Source organism: Cibotium barometz, chromosome 25, assembly GCF_041138505.1.
Source record: "Cibotium barometz isolate CiBa-2024 chromosome 25, ASM4113850v1, whole genome shotgun sequence".
Classification (NCBI taxonomy): Eukaryota; Viridiplantae; Streptophyta; class Polypodiopsida; order Cyatheales; family Cibotiaceae; genus Cibotium; species Cibotium barometz.
In genome coordinates this window covers 54,756,561-54,776,844 of record NC_141070.1, presented here as the reverse complement: position 1 = coordinate 54,776,844, position 20,284 = coordinate 54,756,561, and the positions used below count along the sequence as shown (strand labels likewise).

Genomic DNA, 20,284 nt, shown 5'->3' with positions numbered 1-20,284 from the left:
CTCCTCCTCCTCCTCTTCCGGAACTTCCAAATTCTTGCCATGTGGCAGTTTTGTAAAGCTCTTCTTTTATATAATATAGAATATATATATAGAGAAGATATAGAGAAGAGAAGAGATATCGAGATAACGAATGAGACATGCTCCAAAGAGAGGTTCTAAGGTGGTGCGTGGGCTGGCAAAGAAAAGGGGGGGAGGGGAGATGTGTAAACCCCATCATTGCCATTGTGATCAGAAAAGCAAATCACCATGAGGTTCTCAACTCTCAGCTTGGCATAAGCATAAAAAGGCAGGGGGCTTTTACTTTAGGACCCCGAGGGGTCATCATCGTGATGGTTATTTGAGAAATTTAATATAAAGCCTAAAATAATATGCCGAATCTGGAAGGAGGACATGTGTGGACGATACTCGTAGGCAGATTTTCTTGACCAGATTCATCCCCCCTTCTTCACCTTTTCCGCTCTCTCTCTCTCTCTCTCTCTCTCTCTCTCTCTCTCTGTGCTTGCTCTCCGCTGCAAGCCCAACGATTGCTATATGCAAACCAGTGTGTATCATTTTAAAGTGTGGAGATTGCTTGCTGGTTTCTTTGCAGTCTAGCACGGGAACCTGATGCGAGAGTGCAAAGAGGAGTTGCTCGCTGTTCACCGAAGAGTTGCTGGAGAGGGCGGGCAGTGAGGGAGTTAGAGGGAAATTCGAGAGAAGTGTAGAGGAAGCCGCTGCTGACAGGCAGGAATGGCCTACATCGACGAAGACCAGATGGGCTCTCAAACTGTTGCCGCTATGGGGGAGGGTGGAATGGCATGGCGGGCTACTCTGTGAACAGCGGGGTTTGTGTGCGCGCGTGCGCGAGAGAGAGACAGAGAGCGAGAGACAGAAGCAGTGTGTTTGTCGTGAGCGAGAGCGAAGAGAGAGAAAGGGGTTATTTTCTTTTTTGTAAAAAAGAAAAACACCGACCTTGGAATTGGGGGAAAATGGCAATGGCCACTACAGCAGGCGCCGCAGCACTCATTCCTACAGCCGCAGCGGCCGCGGCAGTGGCCTCAACGACGTTAAGGAAGCAATTGGCGTCCCCGTTTTTCTTCTTCAACAAAGCGCGACAGCTACGCTATCATCAGCAGCACGGGATGCCGCCGCCACCGTATGTGGTTAGATCGGCCCCCCCACGGGCGGCGCTTATAGCGCCGGACGGAGGCGCGTTGGTGGAGATTGTGGTTCCGCCATGCGAGTGGGCGGCCAAGGCAGCGGAGGCGCAGGGTCTTCCACACCTGGCCATAAGTCGCATGGACCTGGAGTGGGTGCACGTGGTGAGTGAGGGCTGGGCTAGTCCTCTGCGCGGGTTTATGCGCCAAGCCGAGTACCTGCAGGCCCTCCACTTCAACTGCCTCCGTCTGCCCGATGGCTCTCTTGTCAACATGTCCATCCCCATAGTTCTCGCCATCGACGACGCCCAGAAGGACTCCCTCGGCCTTTCCTGTTCGGTCACTCTTGTCGGCCCGCGTGGAAACCTCGTTGCCATACTCCGCAAGTAAGCACACCCATAACCCTATTCTTGGTTTGTACGCCCATGCTTGCATATATGTCAACTCATAGCCCTTGATAGAACTGCTTTGGCTCTCAAGCAAGCCAATGTACCAACCTATCTGGCCCTCCTTTACCCTTGATAGGGCATCCTTCTTGTGCTGCAAGAGTATCCTTATTCTACACATTGAGAATTCAGATGTACAGCTACAGTATGCATTGGGAACTCAGGGGTATCATGCATGTACAGTTACTGCTTTTGCACATTTGGAGCTCCAGTGTATCATTCGCCTTCTGCCAGATTATCCTTCTTCTGCACAAAGTTTTTCCCTGCCTTGCCATCAACTTCTTCGTAGCCCCCACTGTAGAAGCCGGGGAAGAGAGTTACTCTGTCGGGGTCATGTTAATGACCTCATATGGCCTCTTTGTAATCATCGCCAGTCATGCCTTCATCTCCCAGCTCTGACAGAAGCTCAATCTTCATTAGTGTCACAAAAGGGCCTCATGCACATGAGCACTCAGGCTTTGTTCATACAAGGCACATACGTGCGTCTTGCTGCAATGGGGTGCCATAGTTGCCTCTAATAGAGTTCATGATTTAGTTCCTCTTCTTACAGTTGGAAGTTTGCATTTCACACAGCAAGCTATAGTCTTCATTATCCTGGGATACTTCTTTCCACCATGTTCTTTAAAGCTGCCCTATAATACCGAACGCTCTTTTGATATGTGGAGCAATTTTGCTGTAGTTTCTGCTTTCTTTGATTTTTCTGTGATTTGTTTTACTGCTGATTTGCCAGTAGCTATTTGACAGCATTGAAATCTACAAGCACAATAAAGAAGAGCGTATTGCTAGAACCTGGGGCACCACTGCACCTGGACTGCCTTATGTAGAGGAGGCAATAACCCATGCGGGGAATTGGCTGATTGGTGGTGACCTGGAAGTTCTTGAGCCTATTAAATACCATGATGGCCTCGATCATTACCGGCTCTCTCCTGCAGATCTTCGCAAGGAGTTCAAGCGCAGGAAGGCAGATGCAGTTTTTGCATTCCAGCTCAGGAACCCTGTGCATAATGGGCATGCTCTTCTCATGACAGACACTCGCAGGCGTTTGTTAGAGATGGGCTTCAAGAATCCAGTGTTACTTTTACATCCTTTGGGTGGTTTTACAAAGGCAGACGATGTCCCTCTCAAGTGGCGGATGAAACAGCATGACAAGGTAGCAACAATTTTCTAAATTTGTGGTGGAGTGCCTGTGTTCATGGTGAGGACAAATTAGGTCTAAGTGTCAGCGGGCACTTCCCCCAGTGGCTCAGCTCATCATGACCCACCCTAACCAAGAGGTTGTGGGTTCAAGCCCTGATACTGTAGGGTTGTGTGTGTGAGTGATGTAGATTCTAGCTTGGCTACATCCCCTCGAAAGGGGGCTTTCAAAAAAATAAAATAAAATAGCTCTAGGAATTCTGTAATCAACAATAACTTGGGTGGTCTGGTACATCAAAGCTTATCCTTAGATCCTCTGTTTATTTGTCTCTCTTATTTCCCACGGGTGGTGTTAAGTTTATCACACCATTGAAATTAACTTCAAAGAATCTGTCAGGAAATTATGACTTGGGACAAGCATGCGGTTTGTTTAATGGGAGTTACAAAAGGTGGTCCTTTGAACTCTGCAGTTCCTGAATCTCAGGTTCTTTCCTGCAGGTACTTGAAGAAGGCGTTTTGGATCCTGAAACCACAGTTGTGGCCATATTCCCCTCACCTATGCATTATTCAGGACCCACCGAAGTGCAATGGCATGCTAAAGCCCGCATCAATGCAGGTGCAGACTTTTACATTGTTGGCCGTGATCCTGCTGGCATGGGACATCCCACTGAGAAGCGTGATCTTTATGACCCAGACCATGGCAAGATGGTGTTGAGCATGGCTCCTGGGCTTGAGCGTTTAAATATACTTCCATTTCGGGTATGCTTGATTATTAGTCACTAAAGCTTTGTGGGTTGGTTTGTGTTGATTCTTTTTTTTGCAAGTCACATTAGCTAAGTGCTGCGCTCTCAAGTTATTTTGATGAGGTTCTTGTCGCTGGATGAAAACTTTCTTGTTGGGGTCACCTCCTTTTCCTCCATTTCACGGTGCTTCCGAAGCTCCCTAGGGCATGATGCTGGGCAGTGTCCCATCACTTGAATGAACCTAGATATGGCTATTTGTAGGGGTTATCGAGCATGAGAATTGCAGGCTGTAAGTGCAGGACCTGCTTTGCGTGATGGGCTGGAAGGTAGACCAGCTTTTCCTTCTGTAGCTGCAGGCTGAATGCTTGAAAAATGAGGTCAACCTTTTATTTCATAATCATTGAAGTTGAGTTGGCTTGATTTTTATCCTTCTGGCTAGTGTGGAAACCCCTAACCTTATGATTGATGATATTTATATATAGAGGGTTGCTGAACCACTTCATTTATATTTTTCAAATAATGATTAGCCCACTTACTTATTAATAGGCTTTGGGTCTGAGGATGTCCTTATTTTTATAGTCTTTCTATATGATCCCATAATTATAAGCAAGGTGGTAAGGTACGTAGTGTACGGTACGCTATCAGTACGTACAGAACGTACTTCTGTACGGAACAAATTTTAAGGTACGGAAACAGTACGTACCATTTGTAAACAGTCCTAGAAACCTGAATATTTTGTAGACATAGCAACCAAAATACTTAAAATAAAGAGACTGAACCTCATTACTTAAAGTTTAAATCAATTATCAGTTACCAAGCCCATTACACAATACCTCATGTTAACATTAAACAGTCATAGTGATATAAGCAAGAACCATGAAAGTCATAGATAATAAAAGAGAGTACAAATATCATGTCTACAGCTGCCAGCACATGTCCTGGTCCACAAGTGCAAAAAGCAAAACAATGAAACACTACACAGTTGTCTAGACTCTAGAGTCTAGATGCAAGAGTCTCAAATCTCATCATCAGATGAAGATGATGAGTCTTCTGAAGAGAGCATGCCTCCATCATTGATACCATTGCCCTCTTCATCGAACTCTGGCTCAGTAGCAACAAGCTCCAGTGCATCCTCATCATGTGCCTCGGGAATCTGAGTGTGAATGAGTTCGACAGCCTCATTTGCACGCCTCTTCTGGGTGCGACGAACTGGAAGCTTTCCCCTGCGAATGCTCTCTCGTCTCGCAGAGCCTGGATCTGGAGCTGCCGGGCGTAGAGGAATGCTGAGAGATCGTGCACGTGAGCGGGTCACACAACGATCCACGCTCTCAAGCTCTCTATGTAAAGCTCTCAAAATCTCCTCTTGCTCATCTCTAATCTGCCGATCCACAAGCTCCGGGCTGGGTTTATCTACCATTTTGAGTAGTGTTGGATCAACCTGTTTAAACATGCCACAAATTGCATATTGGACAATGGACATCCATTGAACTACAAAAAAAATTCTACTTCTAAGTTCTTATTGAGTCCAAATTTCAATGTATACCTGCTTCGGTGACCCCAAAGCATGGTAGCTTCGCACGAGCCTCATGTTAGCTCTGCAATACACCAACTTCTCTAATTGAGAAGTACTAAGGCGATTCCGAATCTTAGTGTGTATAAGGGAGTATGAGCTCCAGTTCCGCTCACATGCTCCAGCTGAGCAATCCTGTGCAAAAATGAGTGCAATGTGAGCAAATTTGTAAATCTTTCAATGCTAAAACATTAATCTTCATTTTCGAAGATTATACTTTAGAGATTAATTACAAGTTACCTGAGATAGAACACGAAGAGCAACTCGTGAAAGGTTTGGAAGACCAACCCTTCCATAAGAGTGCCACCATGTCAAAGGGAATTTCATGGCTTCCTTCCTCAATGACACAGGTCTCGCAAATGAAGCACCAATACCACTCATGTAAGTGGTGAACTCTCTATCAATCTGAAGTTGCTCCTCCTCTGAGAAATCCTTCCCACATACTCTGACTGCTTCATGCTCAAAGCAGTATTATTCCATAGCTCTGGCGACCTGTAGAGAGGATGGAGCATGGCAGCCATCGCATGGATGGGACGGCTCATGAATGTCCACCGTTTGTATACAATGTCCAGGATCTCACCTCGGCTGAAAATGAGAGATTGAACATACATGTCTTAGGTTATAGTGCTAAGAGAATCGAGAATCGAGAAGTCATAAAAATCAAAGAAAGAGGAAGAAATTAGAACTATTGCTTACCGTTGAGCAGTCATCATGGAGCACTGAGCAACATGGTCTTTCATTTGCATAAACAAATGAAAGACCAGCCCCAAAGTTGAGCCCTCCATGTCTGTAAGTCGGAGAAGGACATACACGGGCTTAAGTGCAACTGAAAGGCTATGAACTTGCTGCCAAAAATCATCATCCAGGATCCGCCTCTGCAAGTATTTTGTACGCTCATCCTCTGAATTATGCATTTGTCGCCACCTTGGATCCACAACTGTTGATGATAGTGAATCTCTTATCTTGTAGAGCCTATCCAAGACCAAGAACATGTAGGCAAACCTGGTCTTGGATGGTCTCACCATATCCAAAGGGCTATGGCTCCGAAAGATGGCAAGAGCCTGATGCTTCTTGCGGAAGAAGGTGGTGATCTTTACAGCATCTGCAACAATGGGCTGTACCCAAACAAGCTTCCCAATGTCTTCCATAAGTAAATCAAGACAATGGGTAGCACATGGAGTCCACACTATATGTGGAAACTCTGCCTTGACCATTTGACCCATTGCCTTGCAGTTAGAGGCGTTGTCGGTCACCACCTGCACAACATTGTCCTCCCCAACCTCAAGGATAGCCTGTCGAATGTGGCCATAAATGAACTGCTCTCCCTGCATCCACGGCACGCAAGAAATAGGTGCCCAAGCAAGATGACACAAGGATATTGATTATGTGCCTCTTGCGAATGTTTGCCCACCCATCTGAAATAATAGTGCATCCAAACTCCTGCCAACCTGCTTTCACAGGTGTGAGCGCCTTGTCTATCAAGGCCTTCTGCTCATCCAACATGGATGTACGCATCTTCGTATACTGAAGACCTGTCCATGTCTCAGTAGGCCCTACCTGCGCAATTGCTTTCACCATTCTTTTCCATTGGTCTGTCCTTAACACATTGAAGGATATATTACACTCAATAAGAGTGCGACAAATCTCCATTTCTGCCACCCTTTGCCGCTCTTTTACCCAAGCTTGTGATGAGATACAAGAACGCAGAGTGGATTGCTTTGATGCCTCCCGTGTACCTCTCGCATCTTGTGGCAGGAGGTCCTCATCATCAGCAATACGTGCCCTCTTCCTGCCTGTGGTGGATTGGGCTGAAGCCGAAAGACTTTCACCCTCATCTACTGTACCTGAACCTGTAACATCTCCAATAAAAGCATCATGGAGAGCATCTTGCGTACTTTCACCACCTCTAACACTGCTTGCACCACCCATTGCAGGACAATTCTCCGCAATCAATTGGTCCCTCACAGCTTGTGGTATTTTATCACATGGACCACATTGATTGGTGCACCCGATACCTGTCATGTGCTTGATGACGCGAGTTATGGTGCTAGTGTACTGCTCCCCGCAATACTTGCATGCCCATAGCCGAGTACCTGATCCTTGCTGAGAAGGGGTGTTAACAACCCTCAGGACATTGGTGTGGATTGCCCAGTTCGGGTTAGTCTTGCGCGGCATGATGAAGCCTGGGCGTGAGAGAGAGCGAAGAAGAGCGAAGAAGCTACTCTGCAGAGTTTTGCAGGTACACACGATTGTGCAAGTATTCACATGGACCCAAAATTTTTTCGCTTAATGCCCAAAATCTGGTCGCTTATCCGCAAGCGCATGGTCGCCACACACGTTTCGCCACGCCACGCCACTTATTATTTTTTTTAAAAAACCGTACGGATCCGTACAGTACGGTACTGTACCGTACCGTATGGCTGTACCATACTGTACGGATCCGTACGTACGTACGGAATCAACCTTGATTATAAGTAACATGTAAGTCACTTAATAGTTTGTCCAGGGCCACTCTTAAGGTAAACTACAAGAGCTGAACATTATCAAACTGTGAGCCCTGCATTGCTCATCGTGCACATAACAACTTGAGAAGGTTATAATGGAGTTATCATACAGAGTTGAGCCTGTCCTGGTGGTCTTAGCTTTAAGGAGAATGTGTGCAGCTGACAAAATGTTCGGGTAGATATGTGTAGAAAAAAAGTGCGTGTGGTACGAGGATTTATGACGATTTCACTTTGTACAAGCTAGACACATGTGAGGGAAGTTGAAGACAAGCCCAGGAGCAGGTAGGAGTCTGTGTTGTAGAGATTTGAATTTGTGTACAAAAAGAGGAGGGTGTGGAGCACTTATGACAGCATTCATGCTGCATCGGTAGGAGGCTGCGGGGTAGAGATTTGAATTTGTGTACAAAAAAGAGGAGGGTGTGGTGTGAGCACTGATGACAACATTCATGCTGGATCTGTTCAAGGTAAACACGTCCAAGGGAAGGTGAAGATGAGCAGGTAGTTGGCTTGACCCATTTGATCGTGTTTAGCACACTCATGGGCATAAGAGTTGTGTAAATCTGCACTAGTGTGTCATGTGCACACATGTACATGGCTCATAATCCAAGGCTAACCCTTGATAGGCAGCATATAAACAGCTAGATTAGGGCTCATGCCAGGGCCAGACAAGCACAGAAGATAGTCCAGAGGACAAGGACCATGTCAGCCAGTTTTGGAGTGCTTGTGGAGCAGGTCAGCAGCATATAGAATTAGTTGGGGATTTCTACTGGACGGCCAGTCGGCCAGCTTCTTGGGCATGTTTGGGCCTATAAAAGGCTAAGCCCAACATCCATTTGAAGCATCTCACTCCTCTATGGAGTAGGTGCTAGAGTAGGGTTTTGTTATACCTTTTGGGAAGGCCTAAGGCCATAGACATTGTAACCTTTTTATACATCTATGAATATACTGAAAATACAGCCATCTCTCTCTCTCTCTCTCTCTCTCTCTCTCTCTCTCTCTCTCTCTATGCTGATTGTTCTTGCGTCAAGTGTTCCTATGCAGTACTTAGGGCAGAAAGAAGACTCCCAGAGCTTCCGCATGTGACATTGGTATCAAAGCTTCAGGTTGATTCTGAGATATTGTTGCTGTGCATGTCCCACCCACCCTTACTGCATCGCGCATGGATGAAACCATTGCTTGTGTCTTGATCTTTTGGTAGGTGTGGTGACCAGGCAACATTGTATCAGCTTTGAGGACCTAATTTCCATGGGCTAAATGCTGAGGATTCACCTAATGCATGCTTTGACCTTCCTGATGCTTCTTAAGTGCTTGCGTTTACCTTGCTTCTTGATGCTTCTTAAGTGCTTGCGTTTACCTTGCTTGGACTCGCACACCCCTTGTGACAATGCCCTTGAGAATTGTGACAATGCCCTTGTGTGTGGTGCAAGTATGACGCCCCTGGGGTGCAGGTTGGTCCTCACGCGATGAAGGTAGGGTGGGTGTGGCTTAGTTGTGACTTGCGGAAGCTTGATGAATAGAATCGGTACGTCAATGGACAGAATTCAGCAATCTTTCGTGATGAAGATAATGCACAAGATAGAGAGAGAGAGAGAGAGAGAGAGAGAGAGAGAGAGAGAGAGAGAGTATTGCGTCCCAATACCCTATGTGGGGCCTCCACCACGAATGGTGTATTTGCTTTATTAGAATGATGCAAATTTGTAAATCTTCTGGCACACCTTCACCTTGGTTTTAGAGTTCCCCTTGGGTGTCCTGGCCCTTGGAAGTCTTCAGCCCTTTGTGAATTGTAAGATAGTTCAAATGACTCTCTAGGCAATGCTTATACATCACCCTTTTTGCTGGTTGGTGGATGTAATTTAGGGGTCCGCCTGTTAATAAACATCTCCACGACATAGCTTCCATGCATCTAAATATGTGCCTCTTGCTCTTCTACTGGCCAGGCTGCTGTATGCTCTGGCCACCTTCTGCTGGGTTGTCCAGCCAGTGCATGGCTGCCCATGGGTTAGCCAGCAGTCTGGCCAAGCCATAAGGCTCCTAGCTGGCCGACTGGGCTGCCCAAGCTATAGGGCTGGCAGCCTTGCTGTCCAGGTCCCCCCAGGACTGGCTGACAGCATGCACAGCCATGCTGGCTGTAGGGCATTGGCCATGGGCCTCCATGGCCCCTAGATTGGCCCACAAGGAGTATCCCCTTGATAAGCAAGGGTTACAAGCCCTTTTCTAGAGTAGCCCAAAGGGCTGCTCCATTCTCCTACATGCAACTACATAATCCCAACTCAGATGCCTGGTATCTGGCTACAAGCCGACTGCAACATGCAGCGGAATTATGCGTAGATTTAGAATCACAAAGTCTCACACTGCCTTCTGTATCCTGAGTTTCATGAGTATTTAGCAATCCACTTTATCACTTCACACTTTAAGAGATGGGGGGGGAGAGAGATTTGAACTCCTTATTGGGTCCCAAATTATCCACTGAAGGGCCTATTGCTAGGAGTATTTGCTTTATTACTTTGAAGAGAATTACTGACTTTGGACTGTAGATAAGCCAAAGGCAAGACCTTCGGAAGACCAAGAGTCGGGTTGACTATACATTGCTGAAGAAGCACCAATGATGTCCAATCTCAAAGCCAATGCACTCTTCCAAGGGGCTGTAGGAAGGACACAAAATGTGGCTGAGAAAGGGGCTGAATTGGGACTGTTCTAGGCTGTGAATATGCAAGGGGAATGATTGAATATGTTGCGCTTACCTTCACTCGGGAGGATGGAGAAAACGATGAAGTATATGAATGCTGAAATCTGTTGCAGGGCTAAGAAACGCAGATGGACGAAGTGCTTCTTCCTTATGCTGATGATGATGTGTTTTGCTGAAGGCTAGATGCTTGTATGTTGCAAAACGATGATGCTTGATGTACTGAATACTAAATCTAGTGATCTAGGATAGAGAAGGATAATGTGAGATTAGTGGATTAATGAGACCTATTTTAGCTACCTTTGTCTTAATCATGTTATATCAGCATCTTGTTCTTAATCAGGCTTAGGGCTATGGATCAGTATAGCAAGGCTTTCGCGAATGCAATATTGGTATTAGAGCGTTCAGGCTCAGCCACTAAGCGTAGGTCCCAAGGAGGTGCACAGATATAGCAAAAGAATGCAATAGGGTACGGAGTGGTTTGCAACTAGCGAAGTTGGAGGACGCATAACCAGTACATCATTAAGCTCTCAGATGAGTTCCAAAGGCCTAGTAATAGGCATGATCAGTTTCGGCAACCAATTACGTACAGCCGCCAACAGCACGGACTGTACTTGCTGTCCGTATCTGCCTGCGTCGCCTGAACCTGCAGCAGCCGACTGTACCTGCAGCAGCCGATTGTACGGGCAGCCTCCACCAGTGCCGTGCGGCCTGCCTCCACGTGGACTGTATGGCCAGGGTATGTACGACCTGTTTTGTACGGAAACCAGCAGCCCCTCCTATGCAGCCAGTCGACCAGGAATTCTCTTCTCCTCCACGCAGGTTGCTTGCACGCTTCCCCAAAAGCAAGAGAGAGAGAGAGATGAGAGAGGCGTGTACCAAAAGTGGAGTTACCCCTTTCTCCAAAAATATCCTAAGCCCCTTTCCCAAGTTTATTAAACTTCTAAGGGTCACTTATGCCTAGGGGCCACCCATGGTTAAAACATTAAAAATATTAATGTTCTTGGTCCCCCTTCACACTTGAAGATGTCCACACATCATAACATTTGTCCGAGCACCCCAAATATGAATCATTTAATATTTGTCTTGCTCACCAACCACCATGCCCACACTTGTGCTGTTCCATTTTCACAGGGTCATGACATCCGGCCATGTTTCCTAACATACCACTATGCATACCGGGTTGCATGCCCCCATACATGTTTCCTTGCATTCCGGGCTGCATGCCCCCAAACATGTTTCCTTGCATTCCGGATTGCATACCACCATACATATTCCCTTGCATACCAGGCTGAAAACTAGCTCCAAAATTCTGTGGCATACCCATGCCTCCCTGAGGATAACCCCCAGTCAGATTGGAACACAGAGCCACCACCAAAATAGCCTGTATGCATAGACTGCTGTGGAATAGGTGGCTGTCCGAAAAAGGAACTCTGTGAGTTTGCACCAAAAGTGTTTTGCATGTTCGGAAACTGTCCAAAAGAAGGATCTTGTGGAAAGGCACCACTATTGCCCTGAGGTGGGTTCTTAGAACGCACTTTCTTCTTTTTCTTCTCAGGCTCAGAACGGGATCCCATAAATTTAGCAAACTTCTCACTTTGAGTGAGCACATCCATTACCCCTGCCAAACGATTTTTAAACTGAGCATCATCTTCCTCTTTACTAGGCATGTCTTCTGGCTGTGTTGTACATCCTCATATTGCATCCTCTGCCGTCTGTTCTCCTGCAAGAATATCCTCAGATTCATTTCTCTCAAGAGAGGCCTCTTGCTCTTCCTCTTCATCATAAAAATATTCATTGTCTGTGTCTGACATATTGCTGAATTTTTTAGCAATGGCTTTCCTCGAGACAACCATGAGCTCACCCCCTTAAGAAAGTTGATTGTGGGTCCTGGCAACGGAACCTTGAAACCGGCCTTTGGTAGAAACCAAAGTGCGGTAGACTAGCAGTCACCTATCCAATTGTAATCCAGACAAATAACAAATGAACAGGAGCTAGAATGCTCCAGAACAAAAAGGAAAACGACACCTGTTGGCCCCAAAGCTTGGCGCCCCATTCGGTATTTCTTATTCACATTCAATGGAAAGTTTAACTGAGTACAACAAAGCCAGTCAAGGAAAGTAAACCTGCATTTCCAATCTGGCAGCCTCAAGACCTCTTAGCATAGAGGATTCACATACAGATCTGTGTCCCACAAAAGCAACGCAGTGGTCTCCTCTAATCAACCAAGACAATACAACAGGGCAGCCTTGAGCACACATCTGGCTGTTCCATGTTCATGGCTTCAAACTCAGCCCCAGTACAAATCCACCGTCCAACTCTGTTTCCACCCTTCAAACTGCCATACCCCTCCTCTCACAAAGGGCCAGAAGAAACAACTCTGTAGCAGACATAAGCCAGTGGAAAGAAAGAGAGAAAGATATGTTCAACGTATTCAAACTGCTCTGCACAGTTTTGCACTAGTTGACTTGATCGTACTAGACTGTACTTGTAGCCGCTAGCGTCAGCAAATCTGCAGCAGCCACCTGTACCTGTCCGTACCAGTATGTACCTGAAACACCCTTGTGATGTGCCGCCTGCACCTGCTGGACAGGACTGTCCGTACAGTACCCTCATGTACCTGCAGCACCTTTGTGATGCGCCACCTGCACACCTGCTGGACAGGACTGTCCGTACAGTACCCGCATGTACCTGTCTGCATCACTGGACCTGCAGCCACCTGTGTCAGAAAGCCTGCAGCAGCCATACCAGCCTGTACCTGTCTGCGTCAGATGACCTGCAGCCACCTGTGTCAGAAAGCCTGCAGCAGCTGTACCAGCCTGTACCTGTCTGCGTCAGATGACCTGCAGCCACCTGCGTCAGAAAGCCTGCAGCAATTGGACTGATCTGTCCGTACAGTACCCGCCTGCAGCACCTGCACCGTACAGTTCTCCTTCCGGCGTCCTGCTCCAGCTTCCTCTCCACGCAGCCAGACCATATGTGTTATCCCCACACAGCCAGCCGACTAGTCTCCTTTCTCCAAAAAGCAAGAGAGATAGGATGGAGAGGGAGGCGTTTACTCTAAAAGTAGAGTAGTCCCCTCCAATATTATCCTAGTGGCCCCTTTAAAGTCTATTAAACTTTCTAAGCAAGATTTGTTAACCTTAGAAAGTTAAAAACCTTGGTCCCCATTCATACTTGGGGCTGTCCAGACATATTTCTTTTGTCCGGACTCCCAAGTATGCATCTTTAAGACTTTACCTTACATTTATCTTGCTCACCAACCACCATGCTGACACTTATGCTGTTCCACTTTCACAGGGTCATGACAATATCTGTCCATATGGCATGGATGGACTCTGCTGTTTTTGGGGCTGGGTAGGGGGGTACGGGGCTTTGCGGGTGCCATCAGGAAAGGGCCTTTTCCTAGCCAAAAACAGGGAAACACCATCTATGTGCAGTCACAGTTTTGATTCTTGGTTTCTAATTCCACACCAATTCTCCACACTAAGTTTTGCCTTTACCAAATCTACACAATATCTCCTTCAAATTATGTTCCGCCCGAAGCTTATGTCTTTGCTAGTTCATCAGCACACCGGCATTTTAAGTTTGCACTTGAGGTTCTGATGGGCCAGAAAAAAATGGCTGAGAAGGCGATGATTTTTTAATGAGCGATTGGCTTTTGATAATACCTGTAAACATGGATAGTTGGCAAGCTCCTAATTTTTGTTTCTGCAATTGGGCACATATGCAGGTTGCTGCTTATGACAAGTCGCAGAAGAAAATGGCATTCTTTGATCCCACCAGGCCAGATGACTTTATTTTTATTTCAGGAACCAAGGTAGTCATCGCATTTTTTAAATGCAGAATCTGTCTAAGAAGGGTTTTCTGAAATGACAGATTTCACATTTAAAAAATGGTTATAATATGGAGGTTCATTTTATGTAGTACAGTTTTGTAACACCTGGCAATTCTTTTGGGTCAATGTTATGTTAACTTGTGGCTCTTATGACAGATGCGAAACTTTGCAAAAAGCGGAGAGAGTCCTCCTGACGGCTTTATGTGCCCAGGTGGCTGGAAGGTGTTGGTAGATTATTATCAAAGCTTGGCAGCTGAGGAGTCCAAGGCAGTAAAAGAAAGCCTTGCTGTTTGAAAGCCTATGTTGCTTGGCCTTACAGGCCTTTCCCGAGGATGGGTGGTCAAAGGGGATGCTCCGGATGCTCCGAATTGTGTGGGACATGACCTCTTCCAAGGCTCAACCTGATGAGGTGGTCTGTTGTCAATCTCAGAAATAAGTAGCTAGTCAACATCATGCTGACTGTAGCTAATCTATTCTTTGAATTTGCGAGAATTCCTGTTTTATGACTCGTACCAAACTTGTATGAGGAGATTTTTATGATGGGTATTTTGACATTTGTTGTTCACTCTATAAACATTTTTCTTTGCACTTTTCACTGAGTTCTATTTATTCACTCTAATCAAATTAGCTTTCATGTATTTTGGTCTGATGTGCTCTTCCATCACCATCTTGTAATTCATGCCATGTGGAATTAAGTGTGTATTTGGCATTACATTTTTGGTAATTCCATGGCGTTGGAAATAAAGATGTGCTTTTAGCATCCTCTTATGTTTATTGGTGGAAAGGGAATAAGAAGAAACACAAGAAGTGATTATTTTGCACCGTTTCGGTTGAATGGCAGAGATGGTATATGTATTATGCTGTGGCACTGATTTTGTGGTATAAGGGGGTTGTCCTGCAACCTCTCTTTGCAATAGACGGTGAACTCTTGGGTGGGTCTAATTTTGATGTGTGTCGATATTTACAGTCGCCTTTGCTTTCCTAATTAGTTAGACATTGTCCTTGAAGAAATTGTTATCAAGTGGGTCTATAAAGGCATGGAAACCAGTGTTTGTTGTTCACCATCTACCTCAAACGTATCTTTTACATATCACAGCTTGCCTCCCATGTTAGCTGATGTAATCTGTTGCAGTAGTTTTTGAAGCTTGAGTATGTATTCTTCTAGCCTTGGCATTCCCAGGATTTAAATGGGTATATTTATTAATAAAAAAGGAGATGTGGATAAGAAGTATCTTGTTTAGGAGTATGTGAGAGGCTTATTTGAACTGGTGGTGCGTCATATACCAGAGGGTAACTAAGGTGTCAAGAGAATCTCTCTAAACTCTGGATTTCAGTTTCCTTACAGGAGCATAGTATGATCATTCATTTGGGTCTACGAGAGAGAGAGAGAGAGAGAGAGAGAGAGAGGAAGTTATATTAAACGTCTTCAAAAGACCCAGTGGGTCCATGAGACTGAAAGTGATACAATAGTCTCATCATGGTACAAAAGAAAACAAAAAACTGAAAGCATAGTATGATCATTCATTTGGGTCTACGAGAGAGAGAGAGAGAGAGAGAGAGAGAGAGTTATATTAAACGTCTTCAAGAAAGTTATATTAAACGTCTTCAAAAGACCCAGTGGGTCCATGAGACTGAAAGTTATACAATAGTCTCATCATGGTACAAAAGAAAACAAAAAACTAGAGTTATGAGGTGGGAATGTCAAATCCGAACCATATGATACAAAGTGGGACCATCATCATCATACAAACTATGGAGCTAACCCTCGGGTAGGGGGAGGGCCCATCAACTATATCGAGCATGGGGTTAGCCTATAGTAGGTTCTTCTAGCATGGGATGGTGGCTCAGTGCGTGGGAATCTCATTTTAATCATATTCTTAATCACCCATCACTAATGGCATACATATGCTTTGATCCACCATAAATGCATCATTAATTCTATTTTGCTTCATGATCAACTAACCATGAGAGGACCCCAACTAAGTTTTCACCACCATGACTCGAATTATAGGAAGGTTAGTAGTGAAAGGTGGAAGTGAGGTGTTTGTACAAGGCTTTTGTGAAGGCTAAGGGTTCCCTTGACACTTGCTAGAGTTTGGACACAACCTCGGGAGTCTGTGCTTCTCGAGGTTTGACAGAGGAGAAACCCTCCCAATATTTCTCGACTTATGGATTTTATATGGATGAGTGGGCTTGCGGTCATGGACCTTGGTAGGCACTACTTTCTCTGATCATGCTCTGATTATTTTTTCCTTGGAGAATCCCTCAAGGCAAGACAACCATTTGAGCACTAAGATCCTAGACAGCCTCATACAAGACTCTGAGATATGCACCAGGATAGAGTAGATATGCAGTAGGATAGAGTAGATATGGAAGGGGCTGGATTATATCTCAAGTTCTACCATCGTAGGCACCTTGGATGCAGGCCTTGGCGAGATTAGTGATTTACTGCAGGAGGCATCATAGAGCAGGTTGATTGGATTCCATGAGAAGGAGAGGAGCATTAGCCGAGGCCTTGCTTCTCTACAACGTCTTCAAGAGAGTTCCCTAGATAGCCTATGGATTGAGGATCAGCTGGCTGCCACCCGTACAGAGCTTGGATCCATAGAGGAGAGGAGGGTGGAGTACAGATATCATGTGAGAGCTTCCTTTTGGACCCAGGTGGGGAGATAGACTCACTGGGGATTTCTTTGAGATTGCAGACCCCCACAGGCAGAGAGATGGTATTCACAGGTTGCGAGGCCATGATGGATCTATCATTTTTGACCCCCCATGTGAGAGCCATAGCCATAGATTTTTTCAGATCCCTTCTCATGGGGCCCCATTATCCTTACAAGTGGTGGATGCGCGAGAGAGGATCTGGCGGCACACGAGAGAGGTGGTCTCCCCTGCTCCCCGGACTTTCTTAGTGACTCCCTTCATAGTAGCTGAGGAGTGGGCAAAGGCCTTGACGGCTCTACCTAGGGGTTAATTCCTGGGAGCGGATGGGCTTCCAGTTTCCTTTTTTCTTCGTCATTGGGATCTCATGGAAGGCGGCCTTCGAGCAGCCTTCAATGAGATTATGACCATAGGCGCCATGCTAGAGAGGCTTTCAGAGGGTCTGATTCACTTGATTCCTAAGGAGAGTGGTGACAGATTGGAGATTCAGCAGTGGAGACGCACCACTCTCCTTGGGATTACCTGCAAGATTTTGGCTTAGGCCATCAGCCGAAGACTTCAGCCCTTCCTCCCTGATTTGATTCACAATACTCAAACTGTTTTTGTTCAGAATTAGAGCATTTTGAACATCATGTTCACTTTTTGGGAGGCGACAGCTTTGGCCAAGATGCAACAATAAGATCTCATTGTGCTCCTTCAGGATTCCGAGAAAGCCTATGATAGAGTTGACTAGGGCTTTCTGGAGGGCACAATGTACTAGATAGGTTTTCTAGAGGAGTGGATCTGTGGTGTTTTCGAACTTTATTCGGCCTCTCACAATCAGGTTCTCATTCAGGGAGCAAGAGGTGACATATTTCCCCTCTTGCTTGATCTGATTAGGGCTACACTACTCTAGCACCCTATGTCTTTGCTTTTGTCATCGAGGCCATAGGTAGTTTTCTCTCAGCTCAGAAGACAAAGCTCCAGGGATCGCGTCTCCCCATCCGTACTCAGGAGGAGCTGCTAGACTCAGAGTTTGCAGACACAACAACATACTTATCCGGAGATGTAGAGAATCTTCAAAGATTTACAGAGGTGATTAAGATCTTTTATTGGACATCAGGAGCGCAAATCAATTGGCACAAGTCGTGTGGTTTTTGGATTAGCTCTCCACCCACTCCGACTTGGTGTTGAGTTGAGGCTTTCCAATGGATCTCAAGGGGCACTCCAATCCATTATCGTGGATGCCACTCTCTTCTGAGCATTCGGGAAGCTTCTATACTGGAGTTCAATGAGGCTTTCCCTAGCCGGCTGAGTGTTAGTGGTGGCGAACTAGGTTCTTCTTACCACCATGTGGTATGTTACTTCTTGTTGGGCCTTCTCCCGAGCGTGCATTGGTCAGGTTCAGTGGTTGATCCACAATTTTCTAAAGGCCTGCTAGGGCTAGGGTGGCCTGTAGAGTGATCATACAACCGTGCCATAGAGGAGGGGCCTAGGCATCATCGACTCCACCATTTAGAGCCGTGCCCGATTGGGCAAGTTGATTGTTAGAGGACTTCTTCTAGGCCGAGAGCCATGGAAAGATTTCCTCTTAGCTAGGATTTCAGCCTGTACACCGAGCCGCCTTAGGGACCTTGGCCGCTCTCGCAGGGCACTAGATGGATCTTCACGGAGATGCGGCTCACCGGCTTTAGCCTAACTTTTGAGGACAGATTCATAGCCAACCTATTTACGAGCTTAGGATAGGTCGGCCTCTAGCAATCAGTTCTGGTGATAGCCCTTGATTTAGAACCCCCTGATCTGTTTACCTAGTGGCCACATGCTAGGGACTTAGCCTCATGTATCCTAGGGAGCATTGAGCACGGGACCTACTAGGTCCCTTGGAGATTGGCTTGCATTCAAACAACTTTCCCAGTGGCTTAGGAGAGAGAGAGGCTTGACTGGGATCTGGGGCAGAGAAAGACTTAGCCTCGACATCGACTCTTCCATTCCTCTGGAGTGGCTGACCCCTACCCATAACCCTATTCCCCCACAGTGGGCTGACCCCTCCCCTCAATACCACCAGCATTTTGGCGTAAGACCCCATGCCCTATCATTGTACAATAAAAGGATAGTGTACAACACATTCTAGGGGCAGAGTGACTTACTTCGGGCCTCCCTTGGACAATTCTTGCAAAGAAAGGGATCTAGGAAGAGCTCTGATACCATTGCAGGAAAGGGATCTAGGCAAATCTCTGATACCAATGCAAGAAAGGGATCTAGTGTGACAAAGATTAGGAATCTGCACTTAGTATACATGGAGTACGCACATGTCTACTCACCATAGAGAGTGGCCACCTAAACAGGGAAATTTTGCCATGAATCAGCCATGAAATCTTGGGCCATAAGCTCCAAGAAAGGTACAAATATAATATGTTAAAAAAGGTAATGATCATAGAGAGTAGCCACCTAAACATGGAAAGTTTGCCATGAATCAGCCATGAAAGCTTGGGCCATGAAATAGATTTGTTACAAACCATTCCCTCCTACAATGATTCCGTCCTCAAAATCCAAGGGTGGTCGTGCATACAAAAGCATATAAAAGGGCTACATACAAAAGCCAAATGAATAAAAGACCTCCTAGATCAAATGAAAGCCATAGTCGCGTGACCATAACCATAGATCTCATGCCACCTAGATTAAAAGAGTAAGTCATATCACCCCAAGCCACAAATGTATGGCCACCTAGATCAAACACAAAGTATTGCCACCTAACCATCGGAAGCTAATCTCCAAGGATTCCAAGATCGAATGAAAATCCCCAAAATACACCATCGAGATCATGACATGAATATCCGCTTGGATAAAATGAATGTGTCATGAGGATGATGTGCCGCATCAACATAACCAAAAGTGAATGCCCCATAAATGGTATCAATGCATAAGAATTCACGAGCGTCAGAAAAGAATGCATCATAATCCATGTCAATAGCTAGATAAAAAACTGATGTATCATGATGGCATGCCTCATCATCTAGCCTGATCTACATAGCATCCACCATGAAAACACATGAATACCTCAAAGACCATTATGAGAATATCTATGGGCATCAAAGAAGAATGCCTCACAATCTGACACATGCCAATCCATGGGTAAACCCATGCCATCAAAACAGATGAACCATCTTGCAACTCAATTAAGGCATGATCCACATAAACATGATCTCCATAGCATGCATATCCATAGATCCATAATTTTCATCATTAGTCATGCATACTAACATCACCAATATAAGTAGCATGTGTGTCATCCTCAACATGTACACAACCATAGTCCACATCATCAACTGACAACATGACTATGGACATAGGTAGATGTGATATCATCCTCATGATGAGTACACTTGCCTCTCCAATGATTATTCACACTTTAAGAAATGCACATCTTAGCAATTACTTAATTTAATAATACTTTTAAGTGTATGAATTAATTAATATTTAATAATTAATTAGAAATATGAAAGTGTTAATCTTTGATTAAGTCCTTATCACTATTTTCCATAACTCATTAGTAGGGTAATGTGCATTCAATGAGAAGATGCAAAGTAAGTTGG

At 45.6% G+C, this 20,284-nt stretch overlaps 3 protein-coding genes across 4 annotated transcripts; 1 reads left to right on the top strand and 2 right to left on the bottom strand.

Annotated features, from left to right (window-relative positions):
* The first annotated feature begins 208 nt into the window (after positions 1-208).
* Positions 209-14,692, top strand: LOC147624745 (ATP sulfurylase 1, chloroplastic-like). 2 transcript variants are annotated; one of them, XM_086819778.1, is made up of 5 exons: positions 209-1,522; positions 2,327-2,732; positions 3,215-3,475; positions 13,950-14,036; positions 14,211-14,653. In XM_086819778.1, exons 1-5 carry the CDS (start codon positions 798-800, stop codon positions 14,346-14,348), a joined length of 1,617 nt encoding a protein of 538 aa, XP_086675904.1. In that variant the 5' UTR covers positions 209-797; the 3' UTR covers positions 14,349-14,653. The 2 variants fall into 2 exon arrangements, with proteins under 2 accessions (XP_086675904.1, XP_086675905.1); XM_086819779.1 differs by lacking the exon at positions 3,215-3,475 and having other exon boundaries at positions 442-1,522; positions 14,211-14,692.
* On the bottom strand, positions 3,906-5,474 carry LOC147624747 (uncharacterized). Its single transcript, XM_086819777.1, has 3 exons — positions 5,270-5,474; positions 5,003-5,164; positions 3,906-4,897 (listed from the first exon to the last, which is right to left on the bottom strand). The coding sequence occupies exons 1-3, from the start codon at positions 5,408-5,410 to the stop codon at positions 4,475-4,477; spliced, it is 726 nt and encodes a 241-aa protein (XP_086675903.1). The 5' UTR covers positions 5,411-5,474; the 3' UTR covers positions 3,906-4,474.
* On the bottom strand, positions 6,311-7,644 carry LOC147624746 (uncharacterized). The gene has a single exon (XM_086820028.1). The coding sequence runs from the start codon at positions 7,202-7,204 to the stop codon at positions 6,311-6,313; it is 894 nt and encodes a 297-aa protein (XP_086676154.1). The 5' UTR covers positions 7,205-7,644.
* Positions 14,693-20,284: the final 5,592 nt, after the last annotated feature.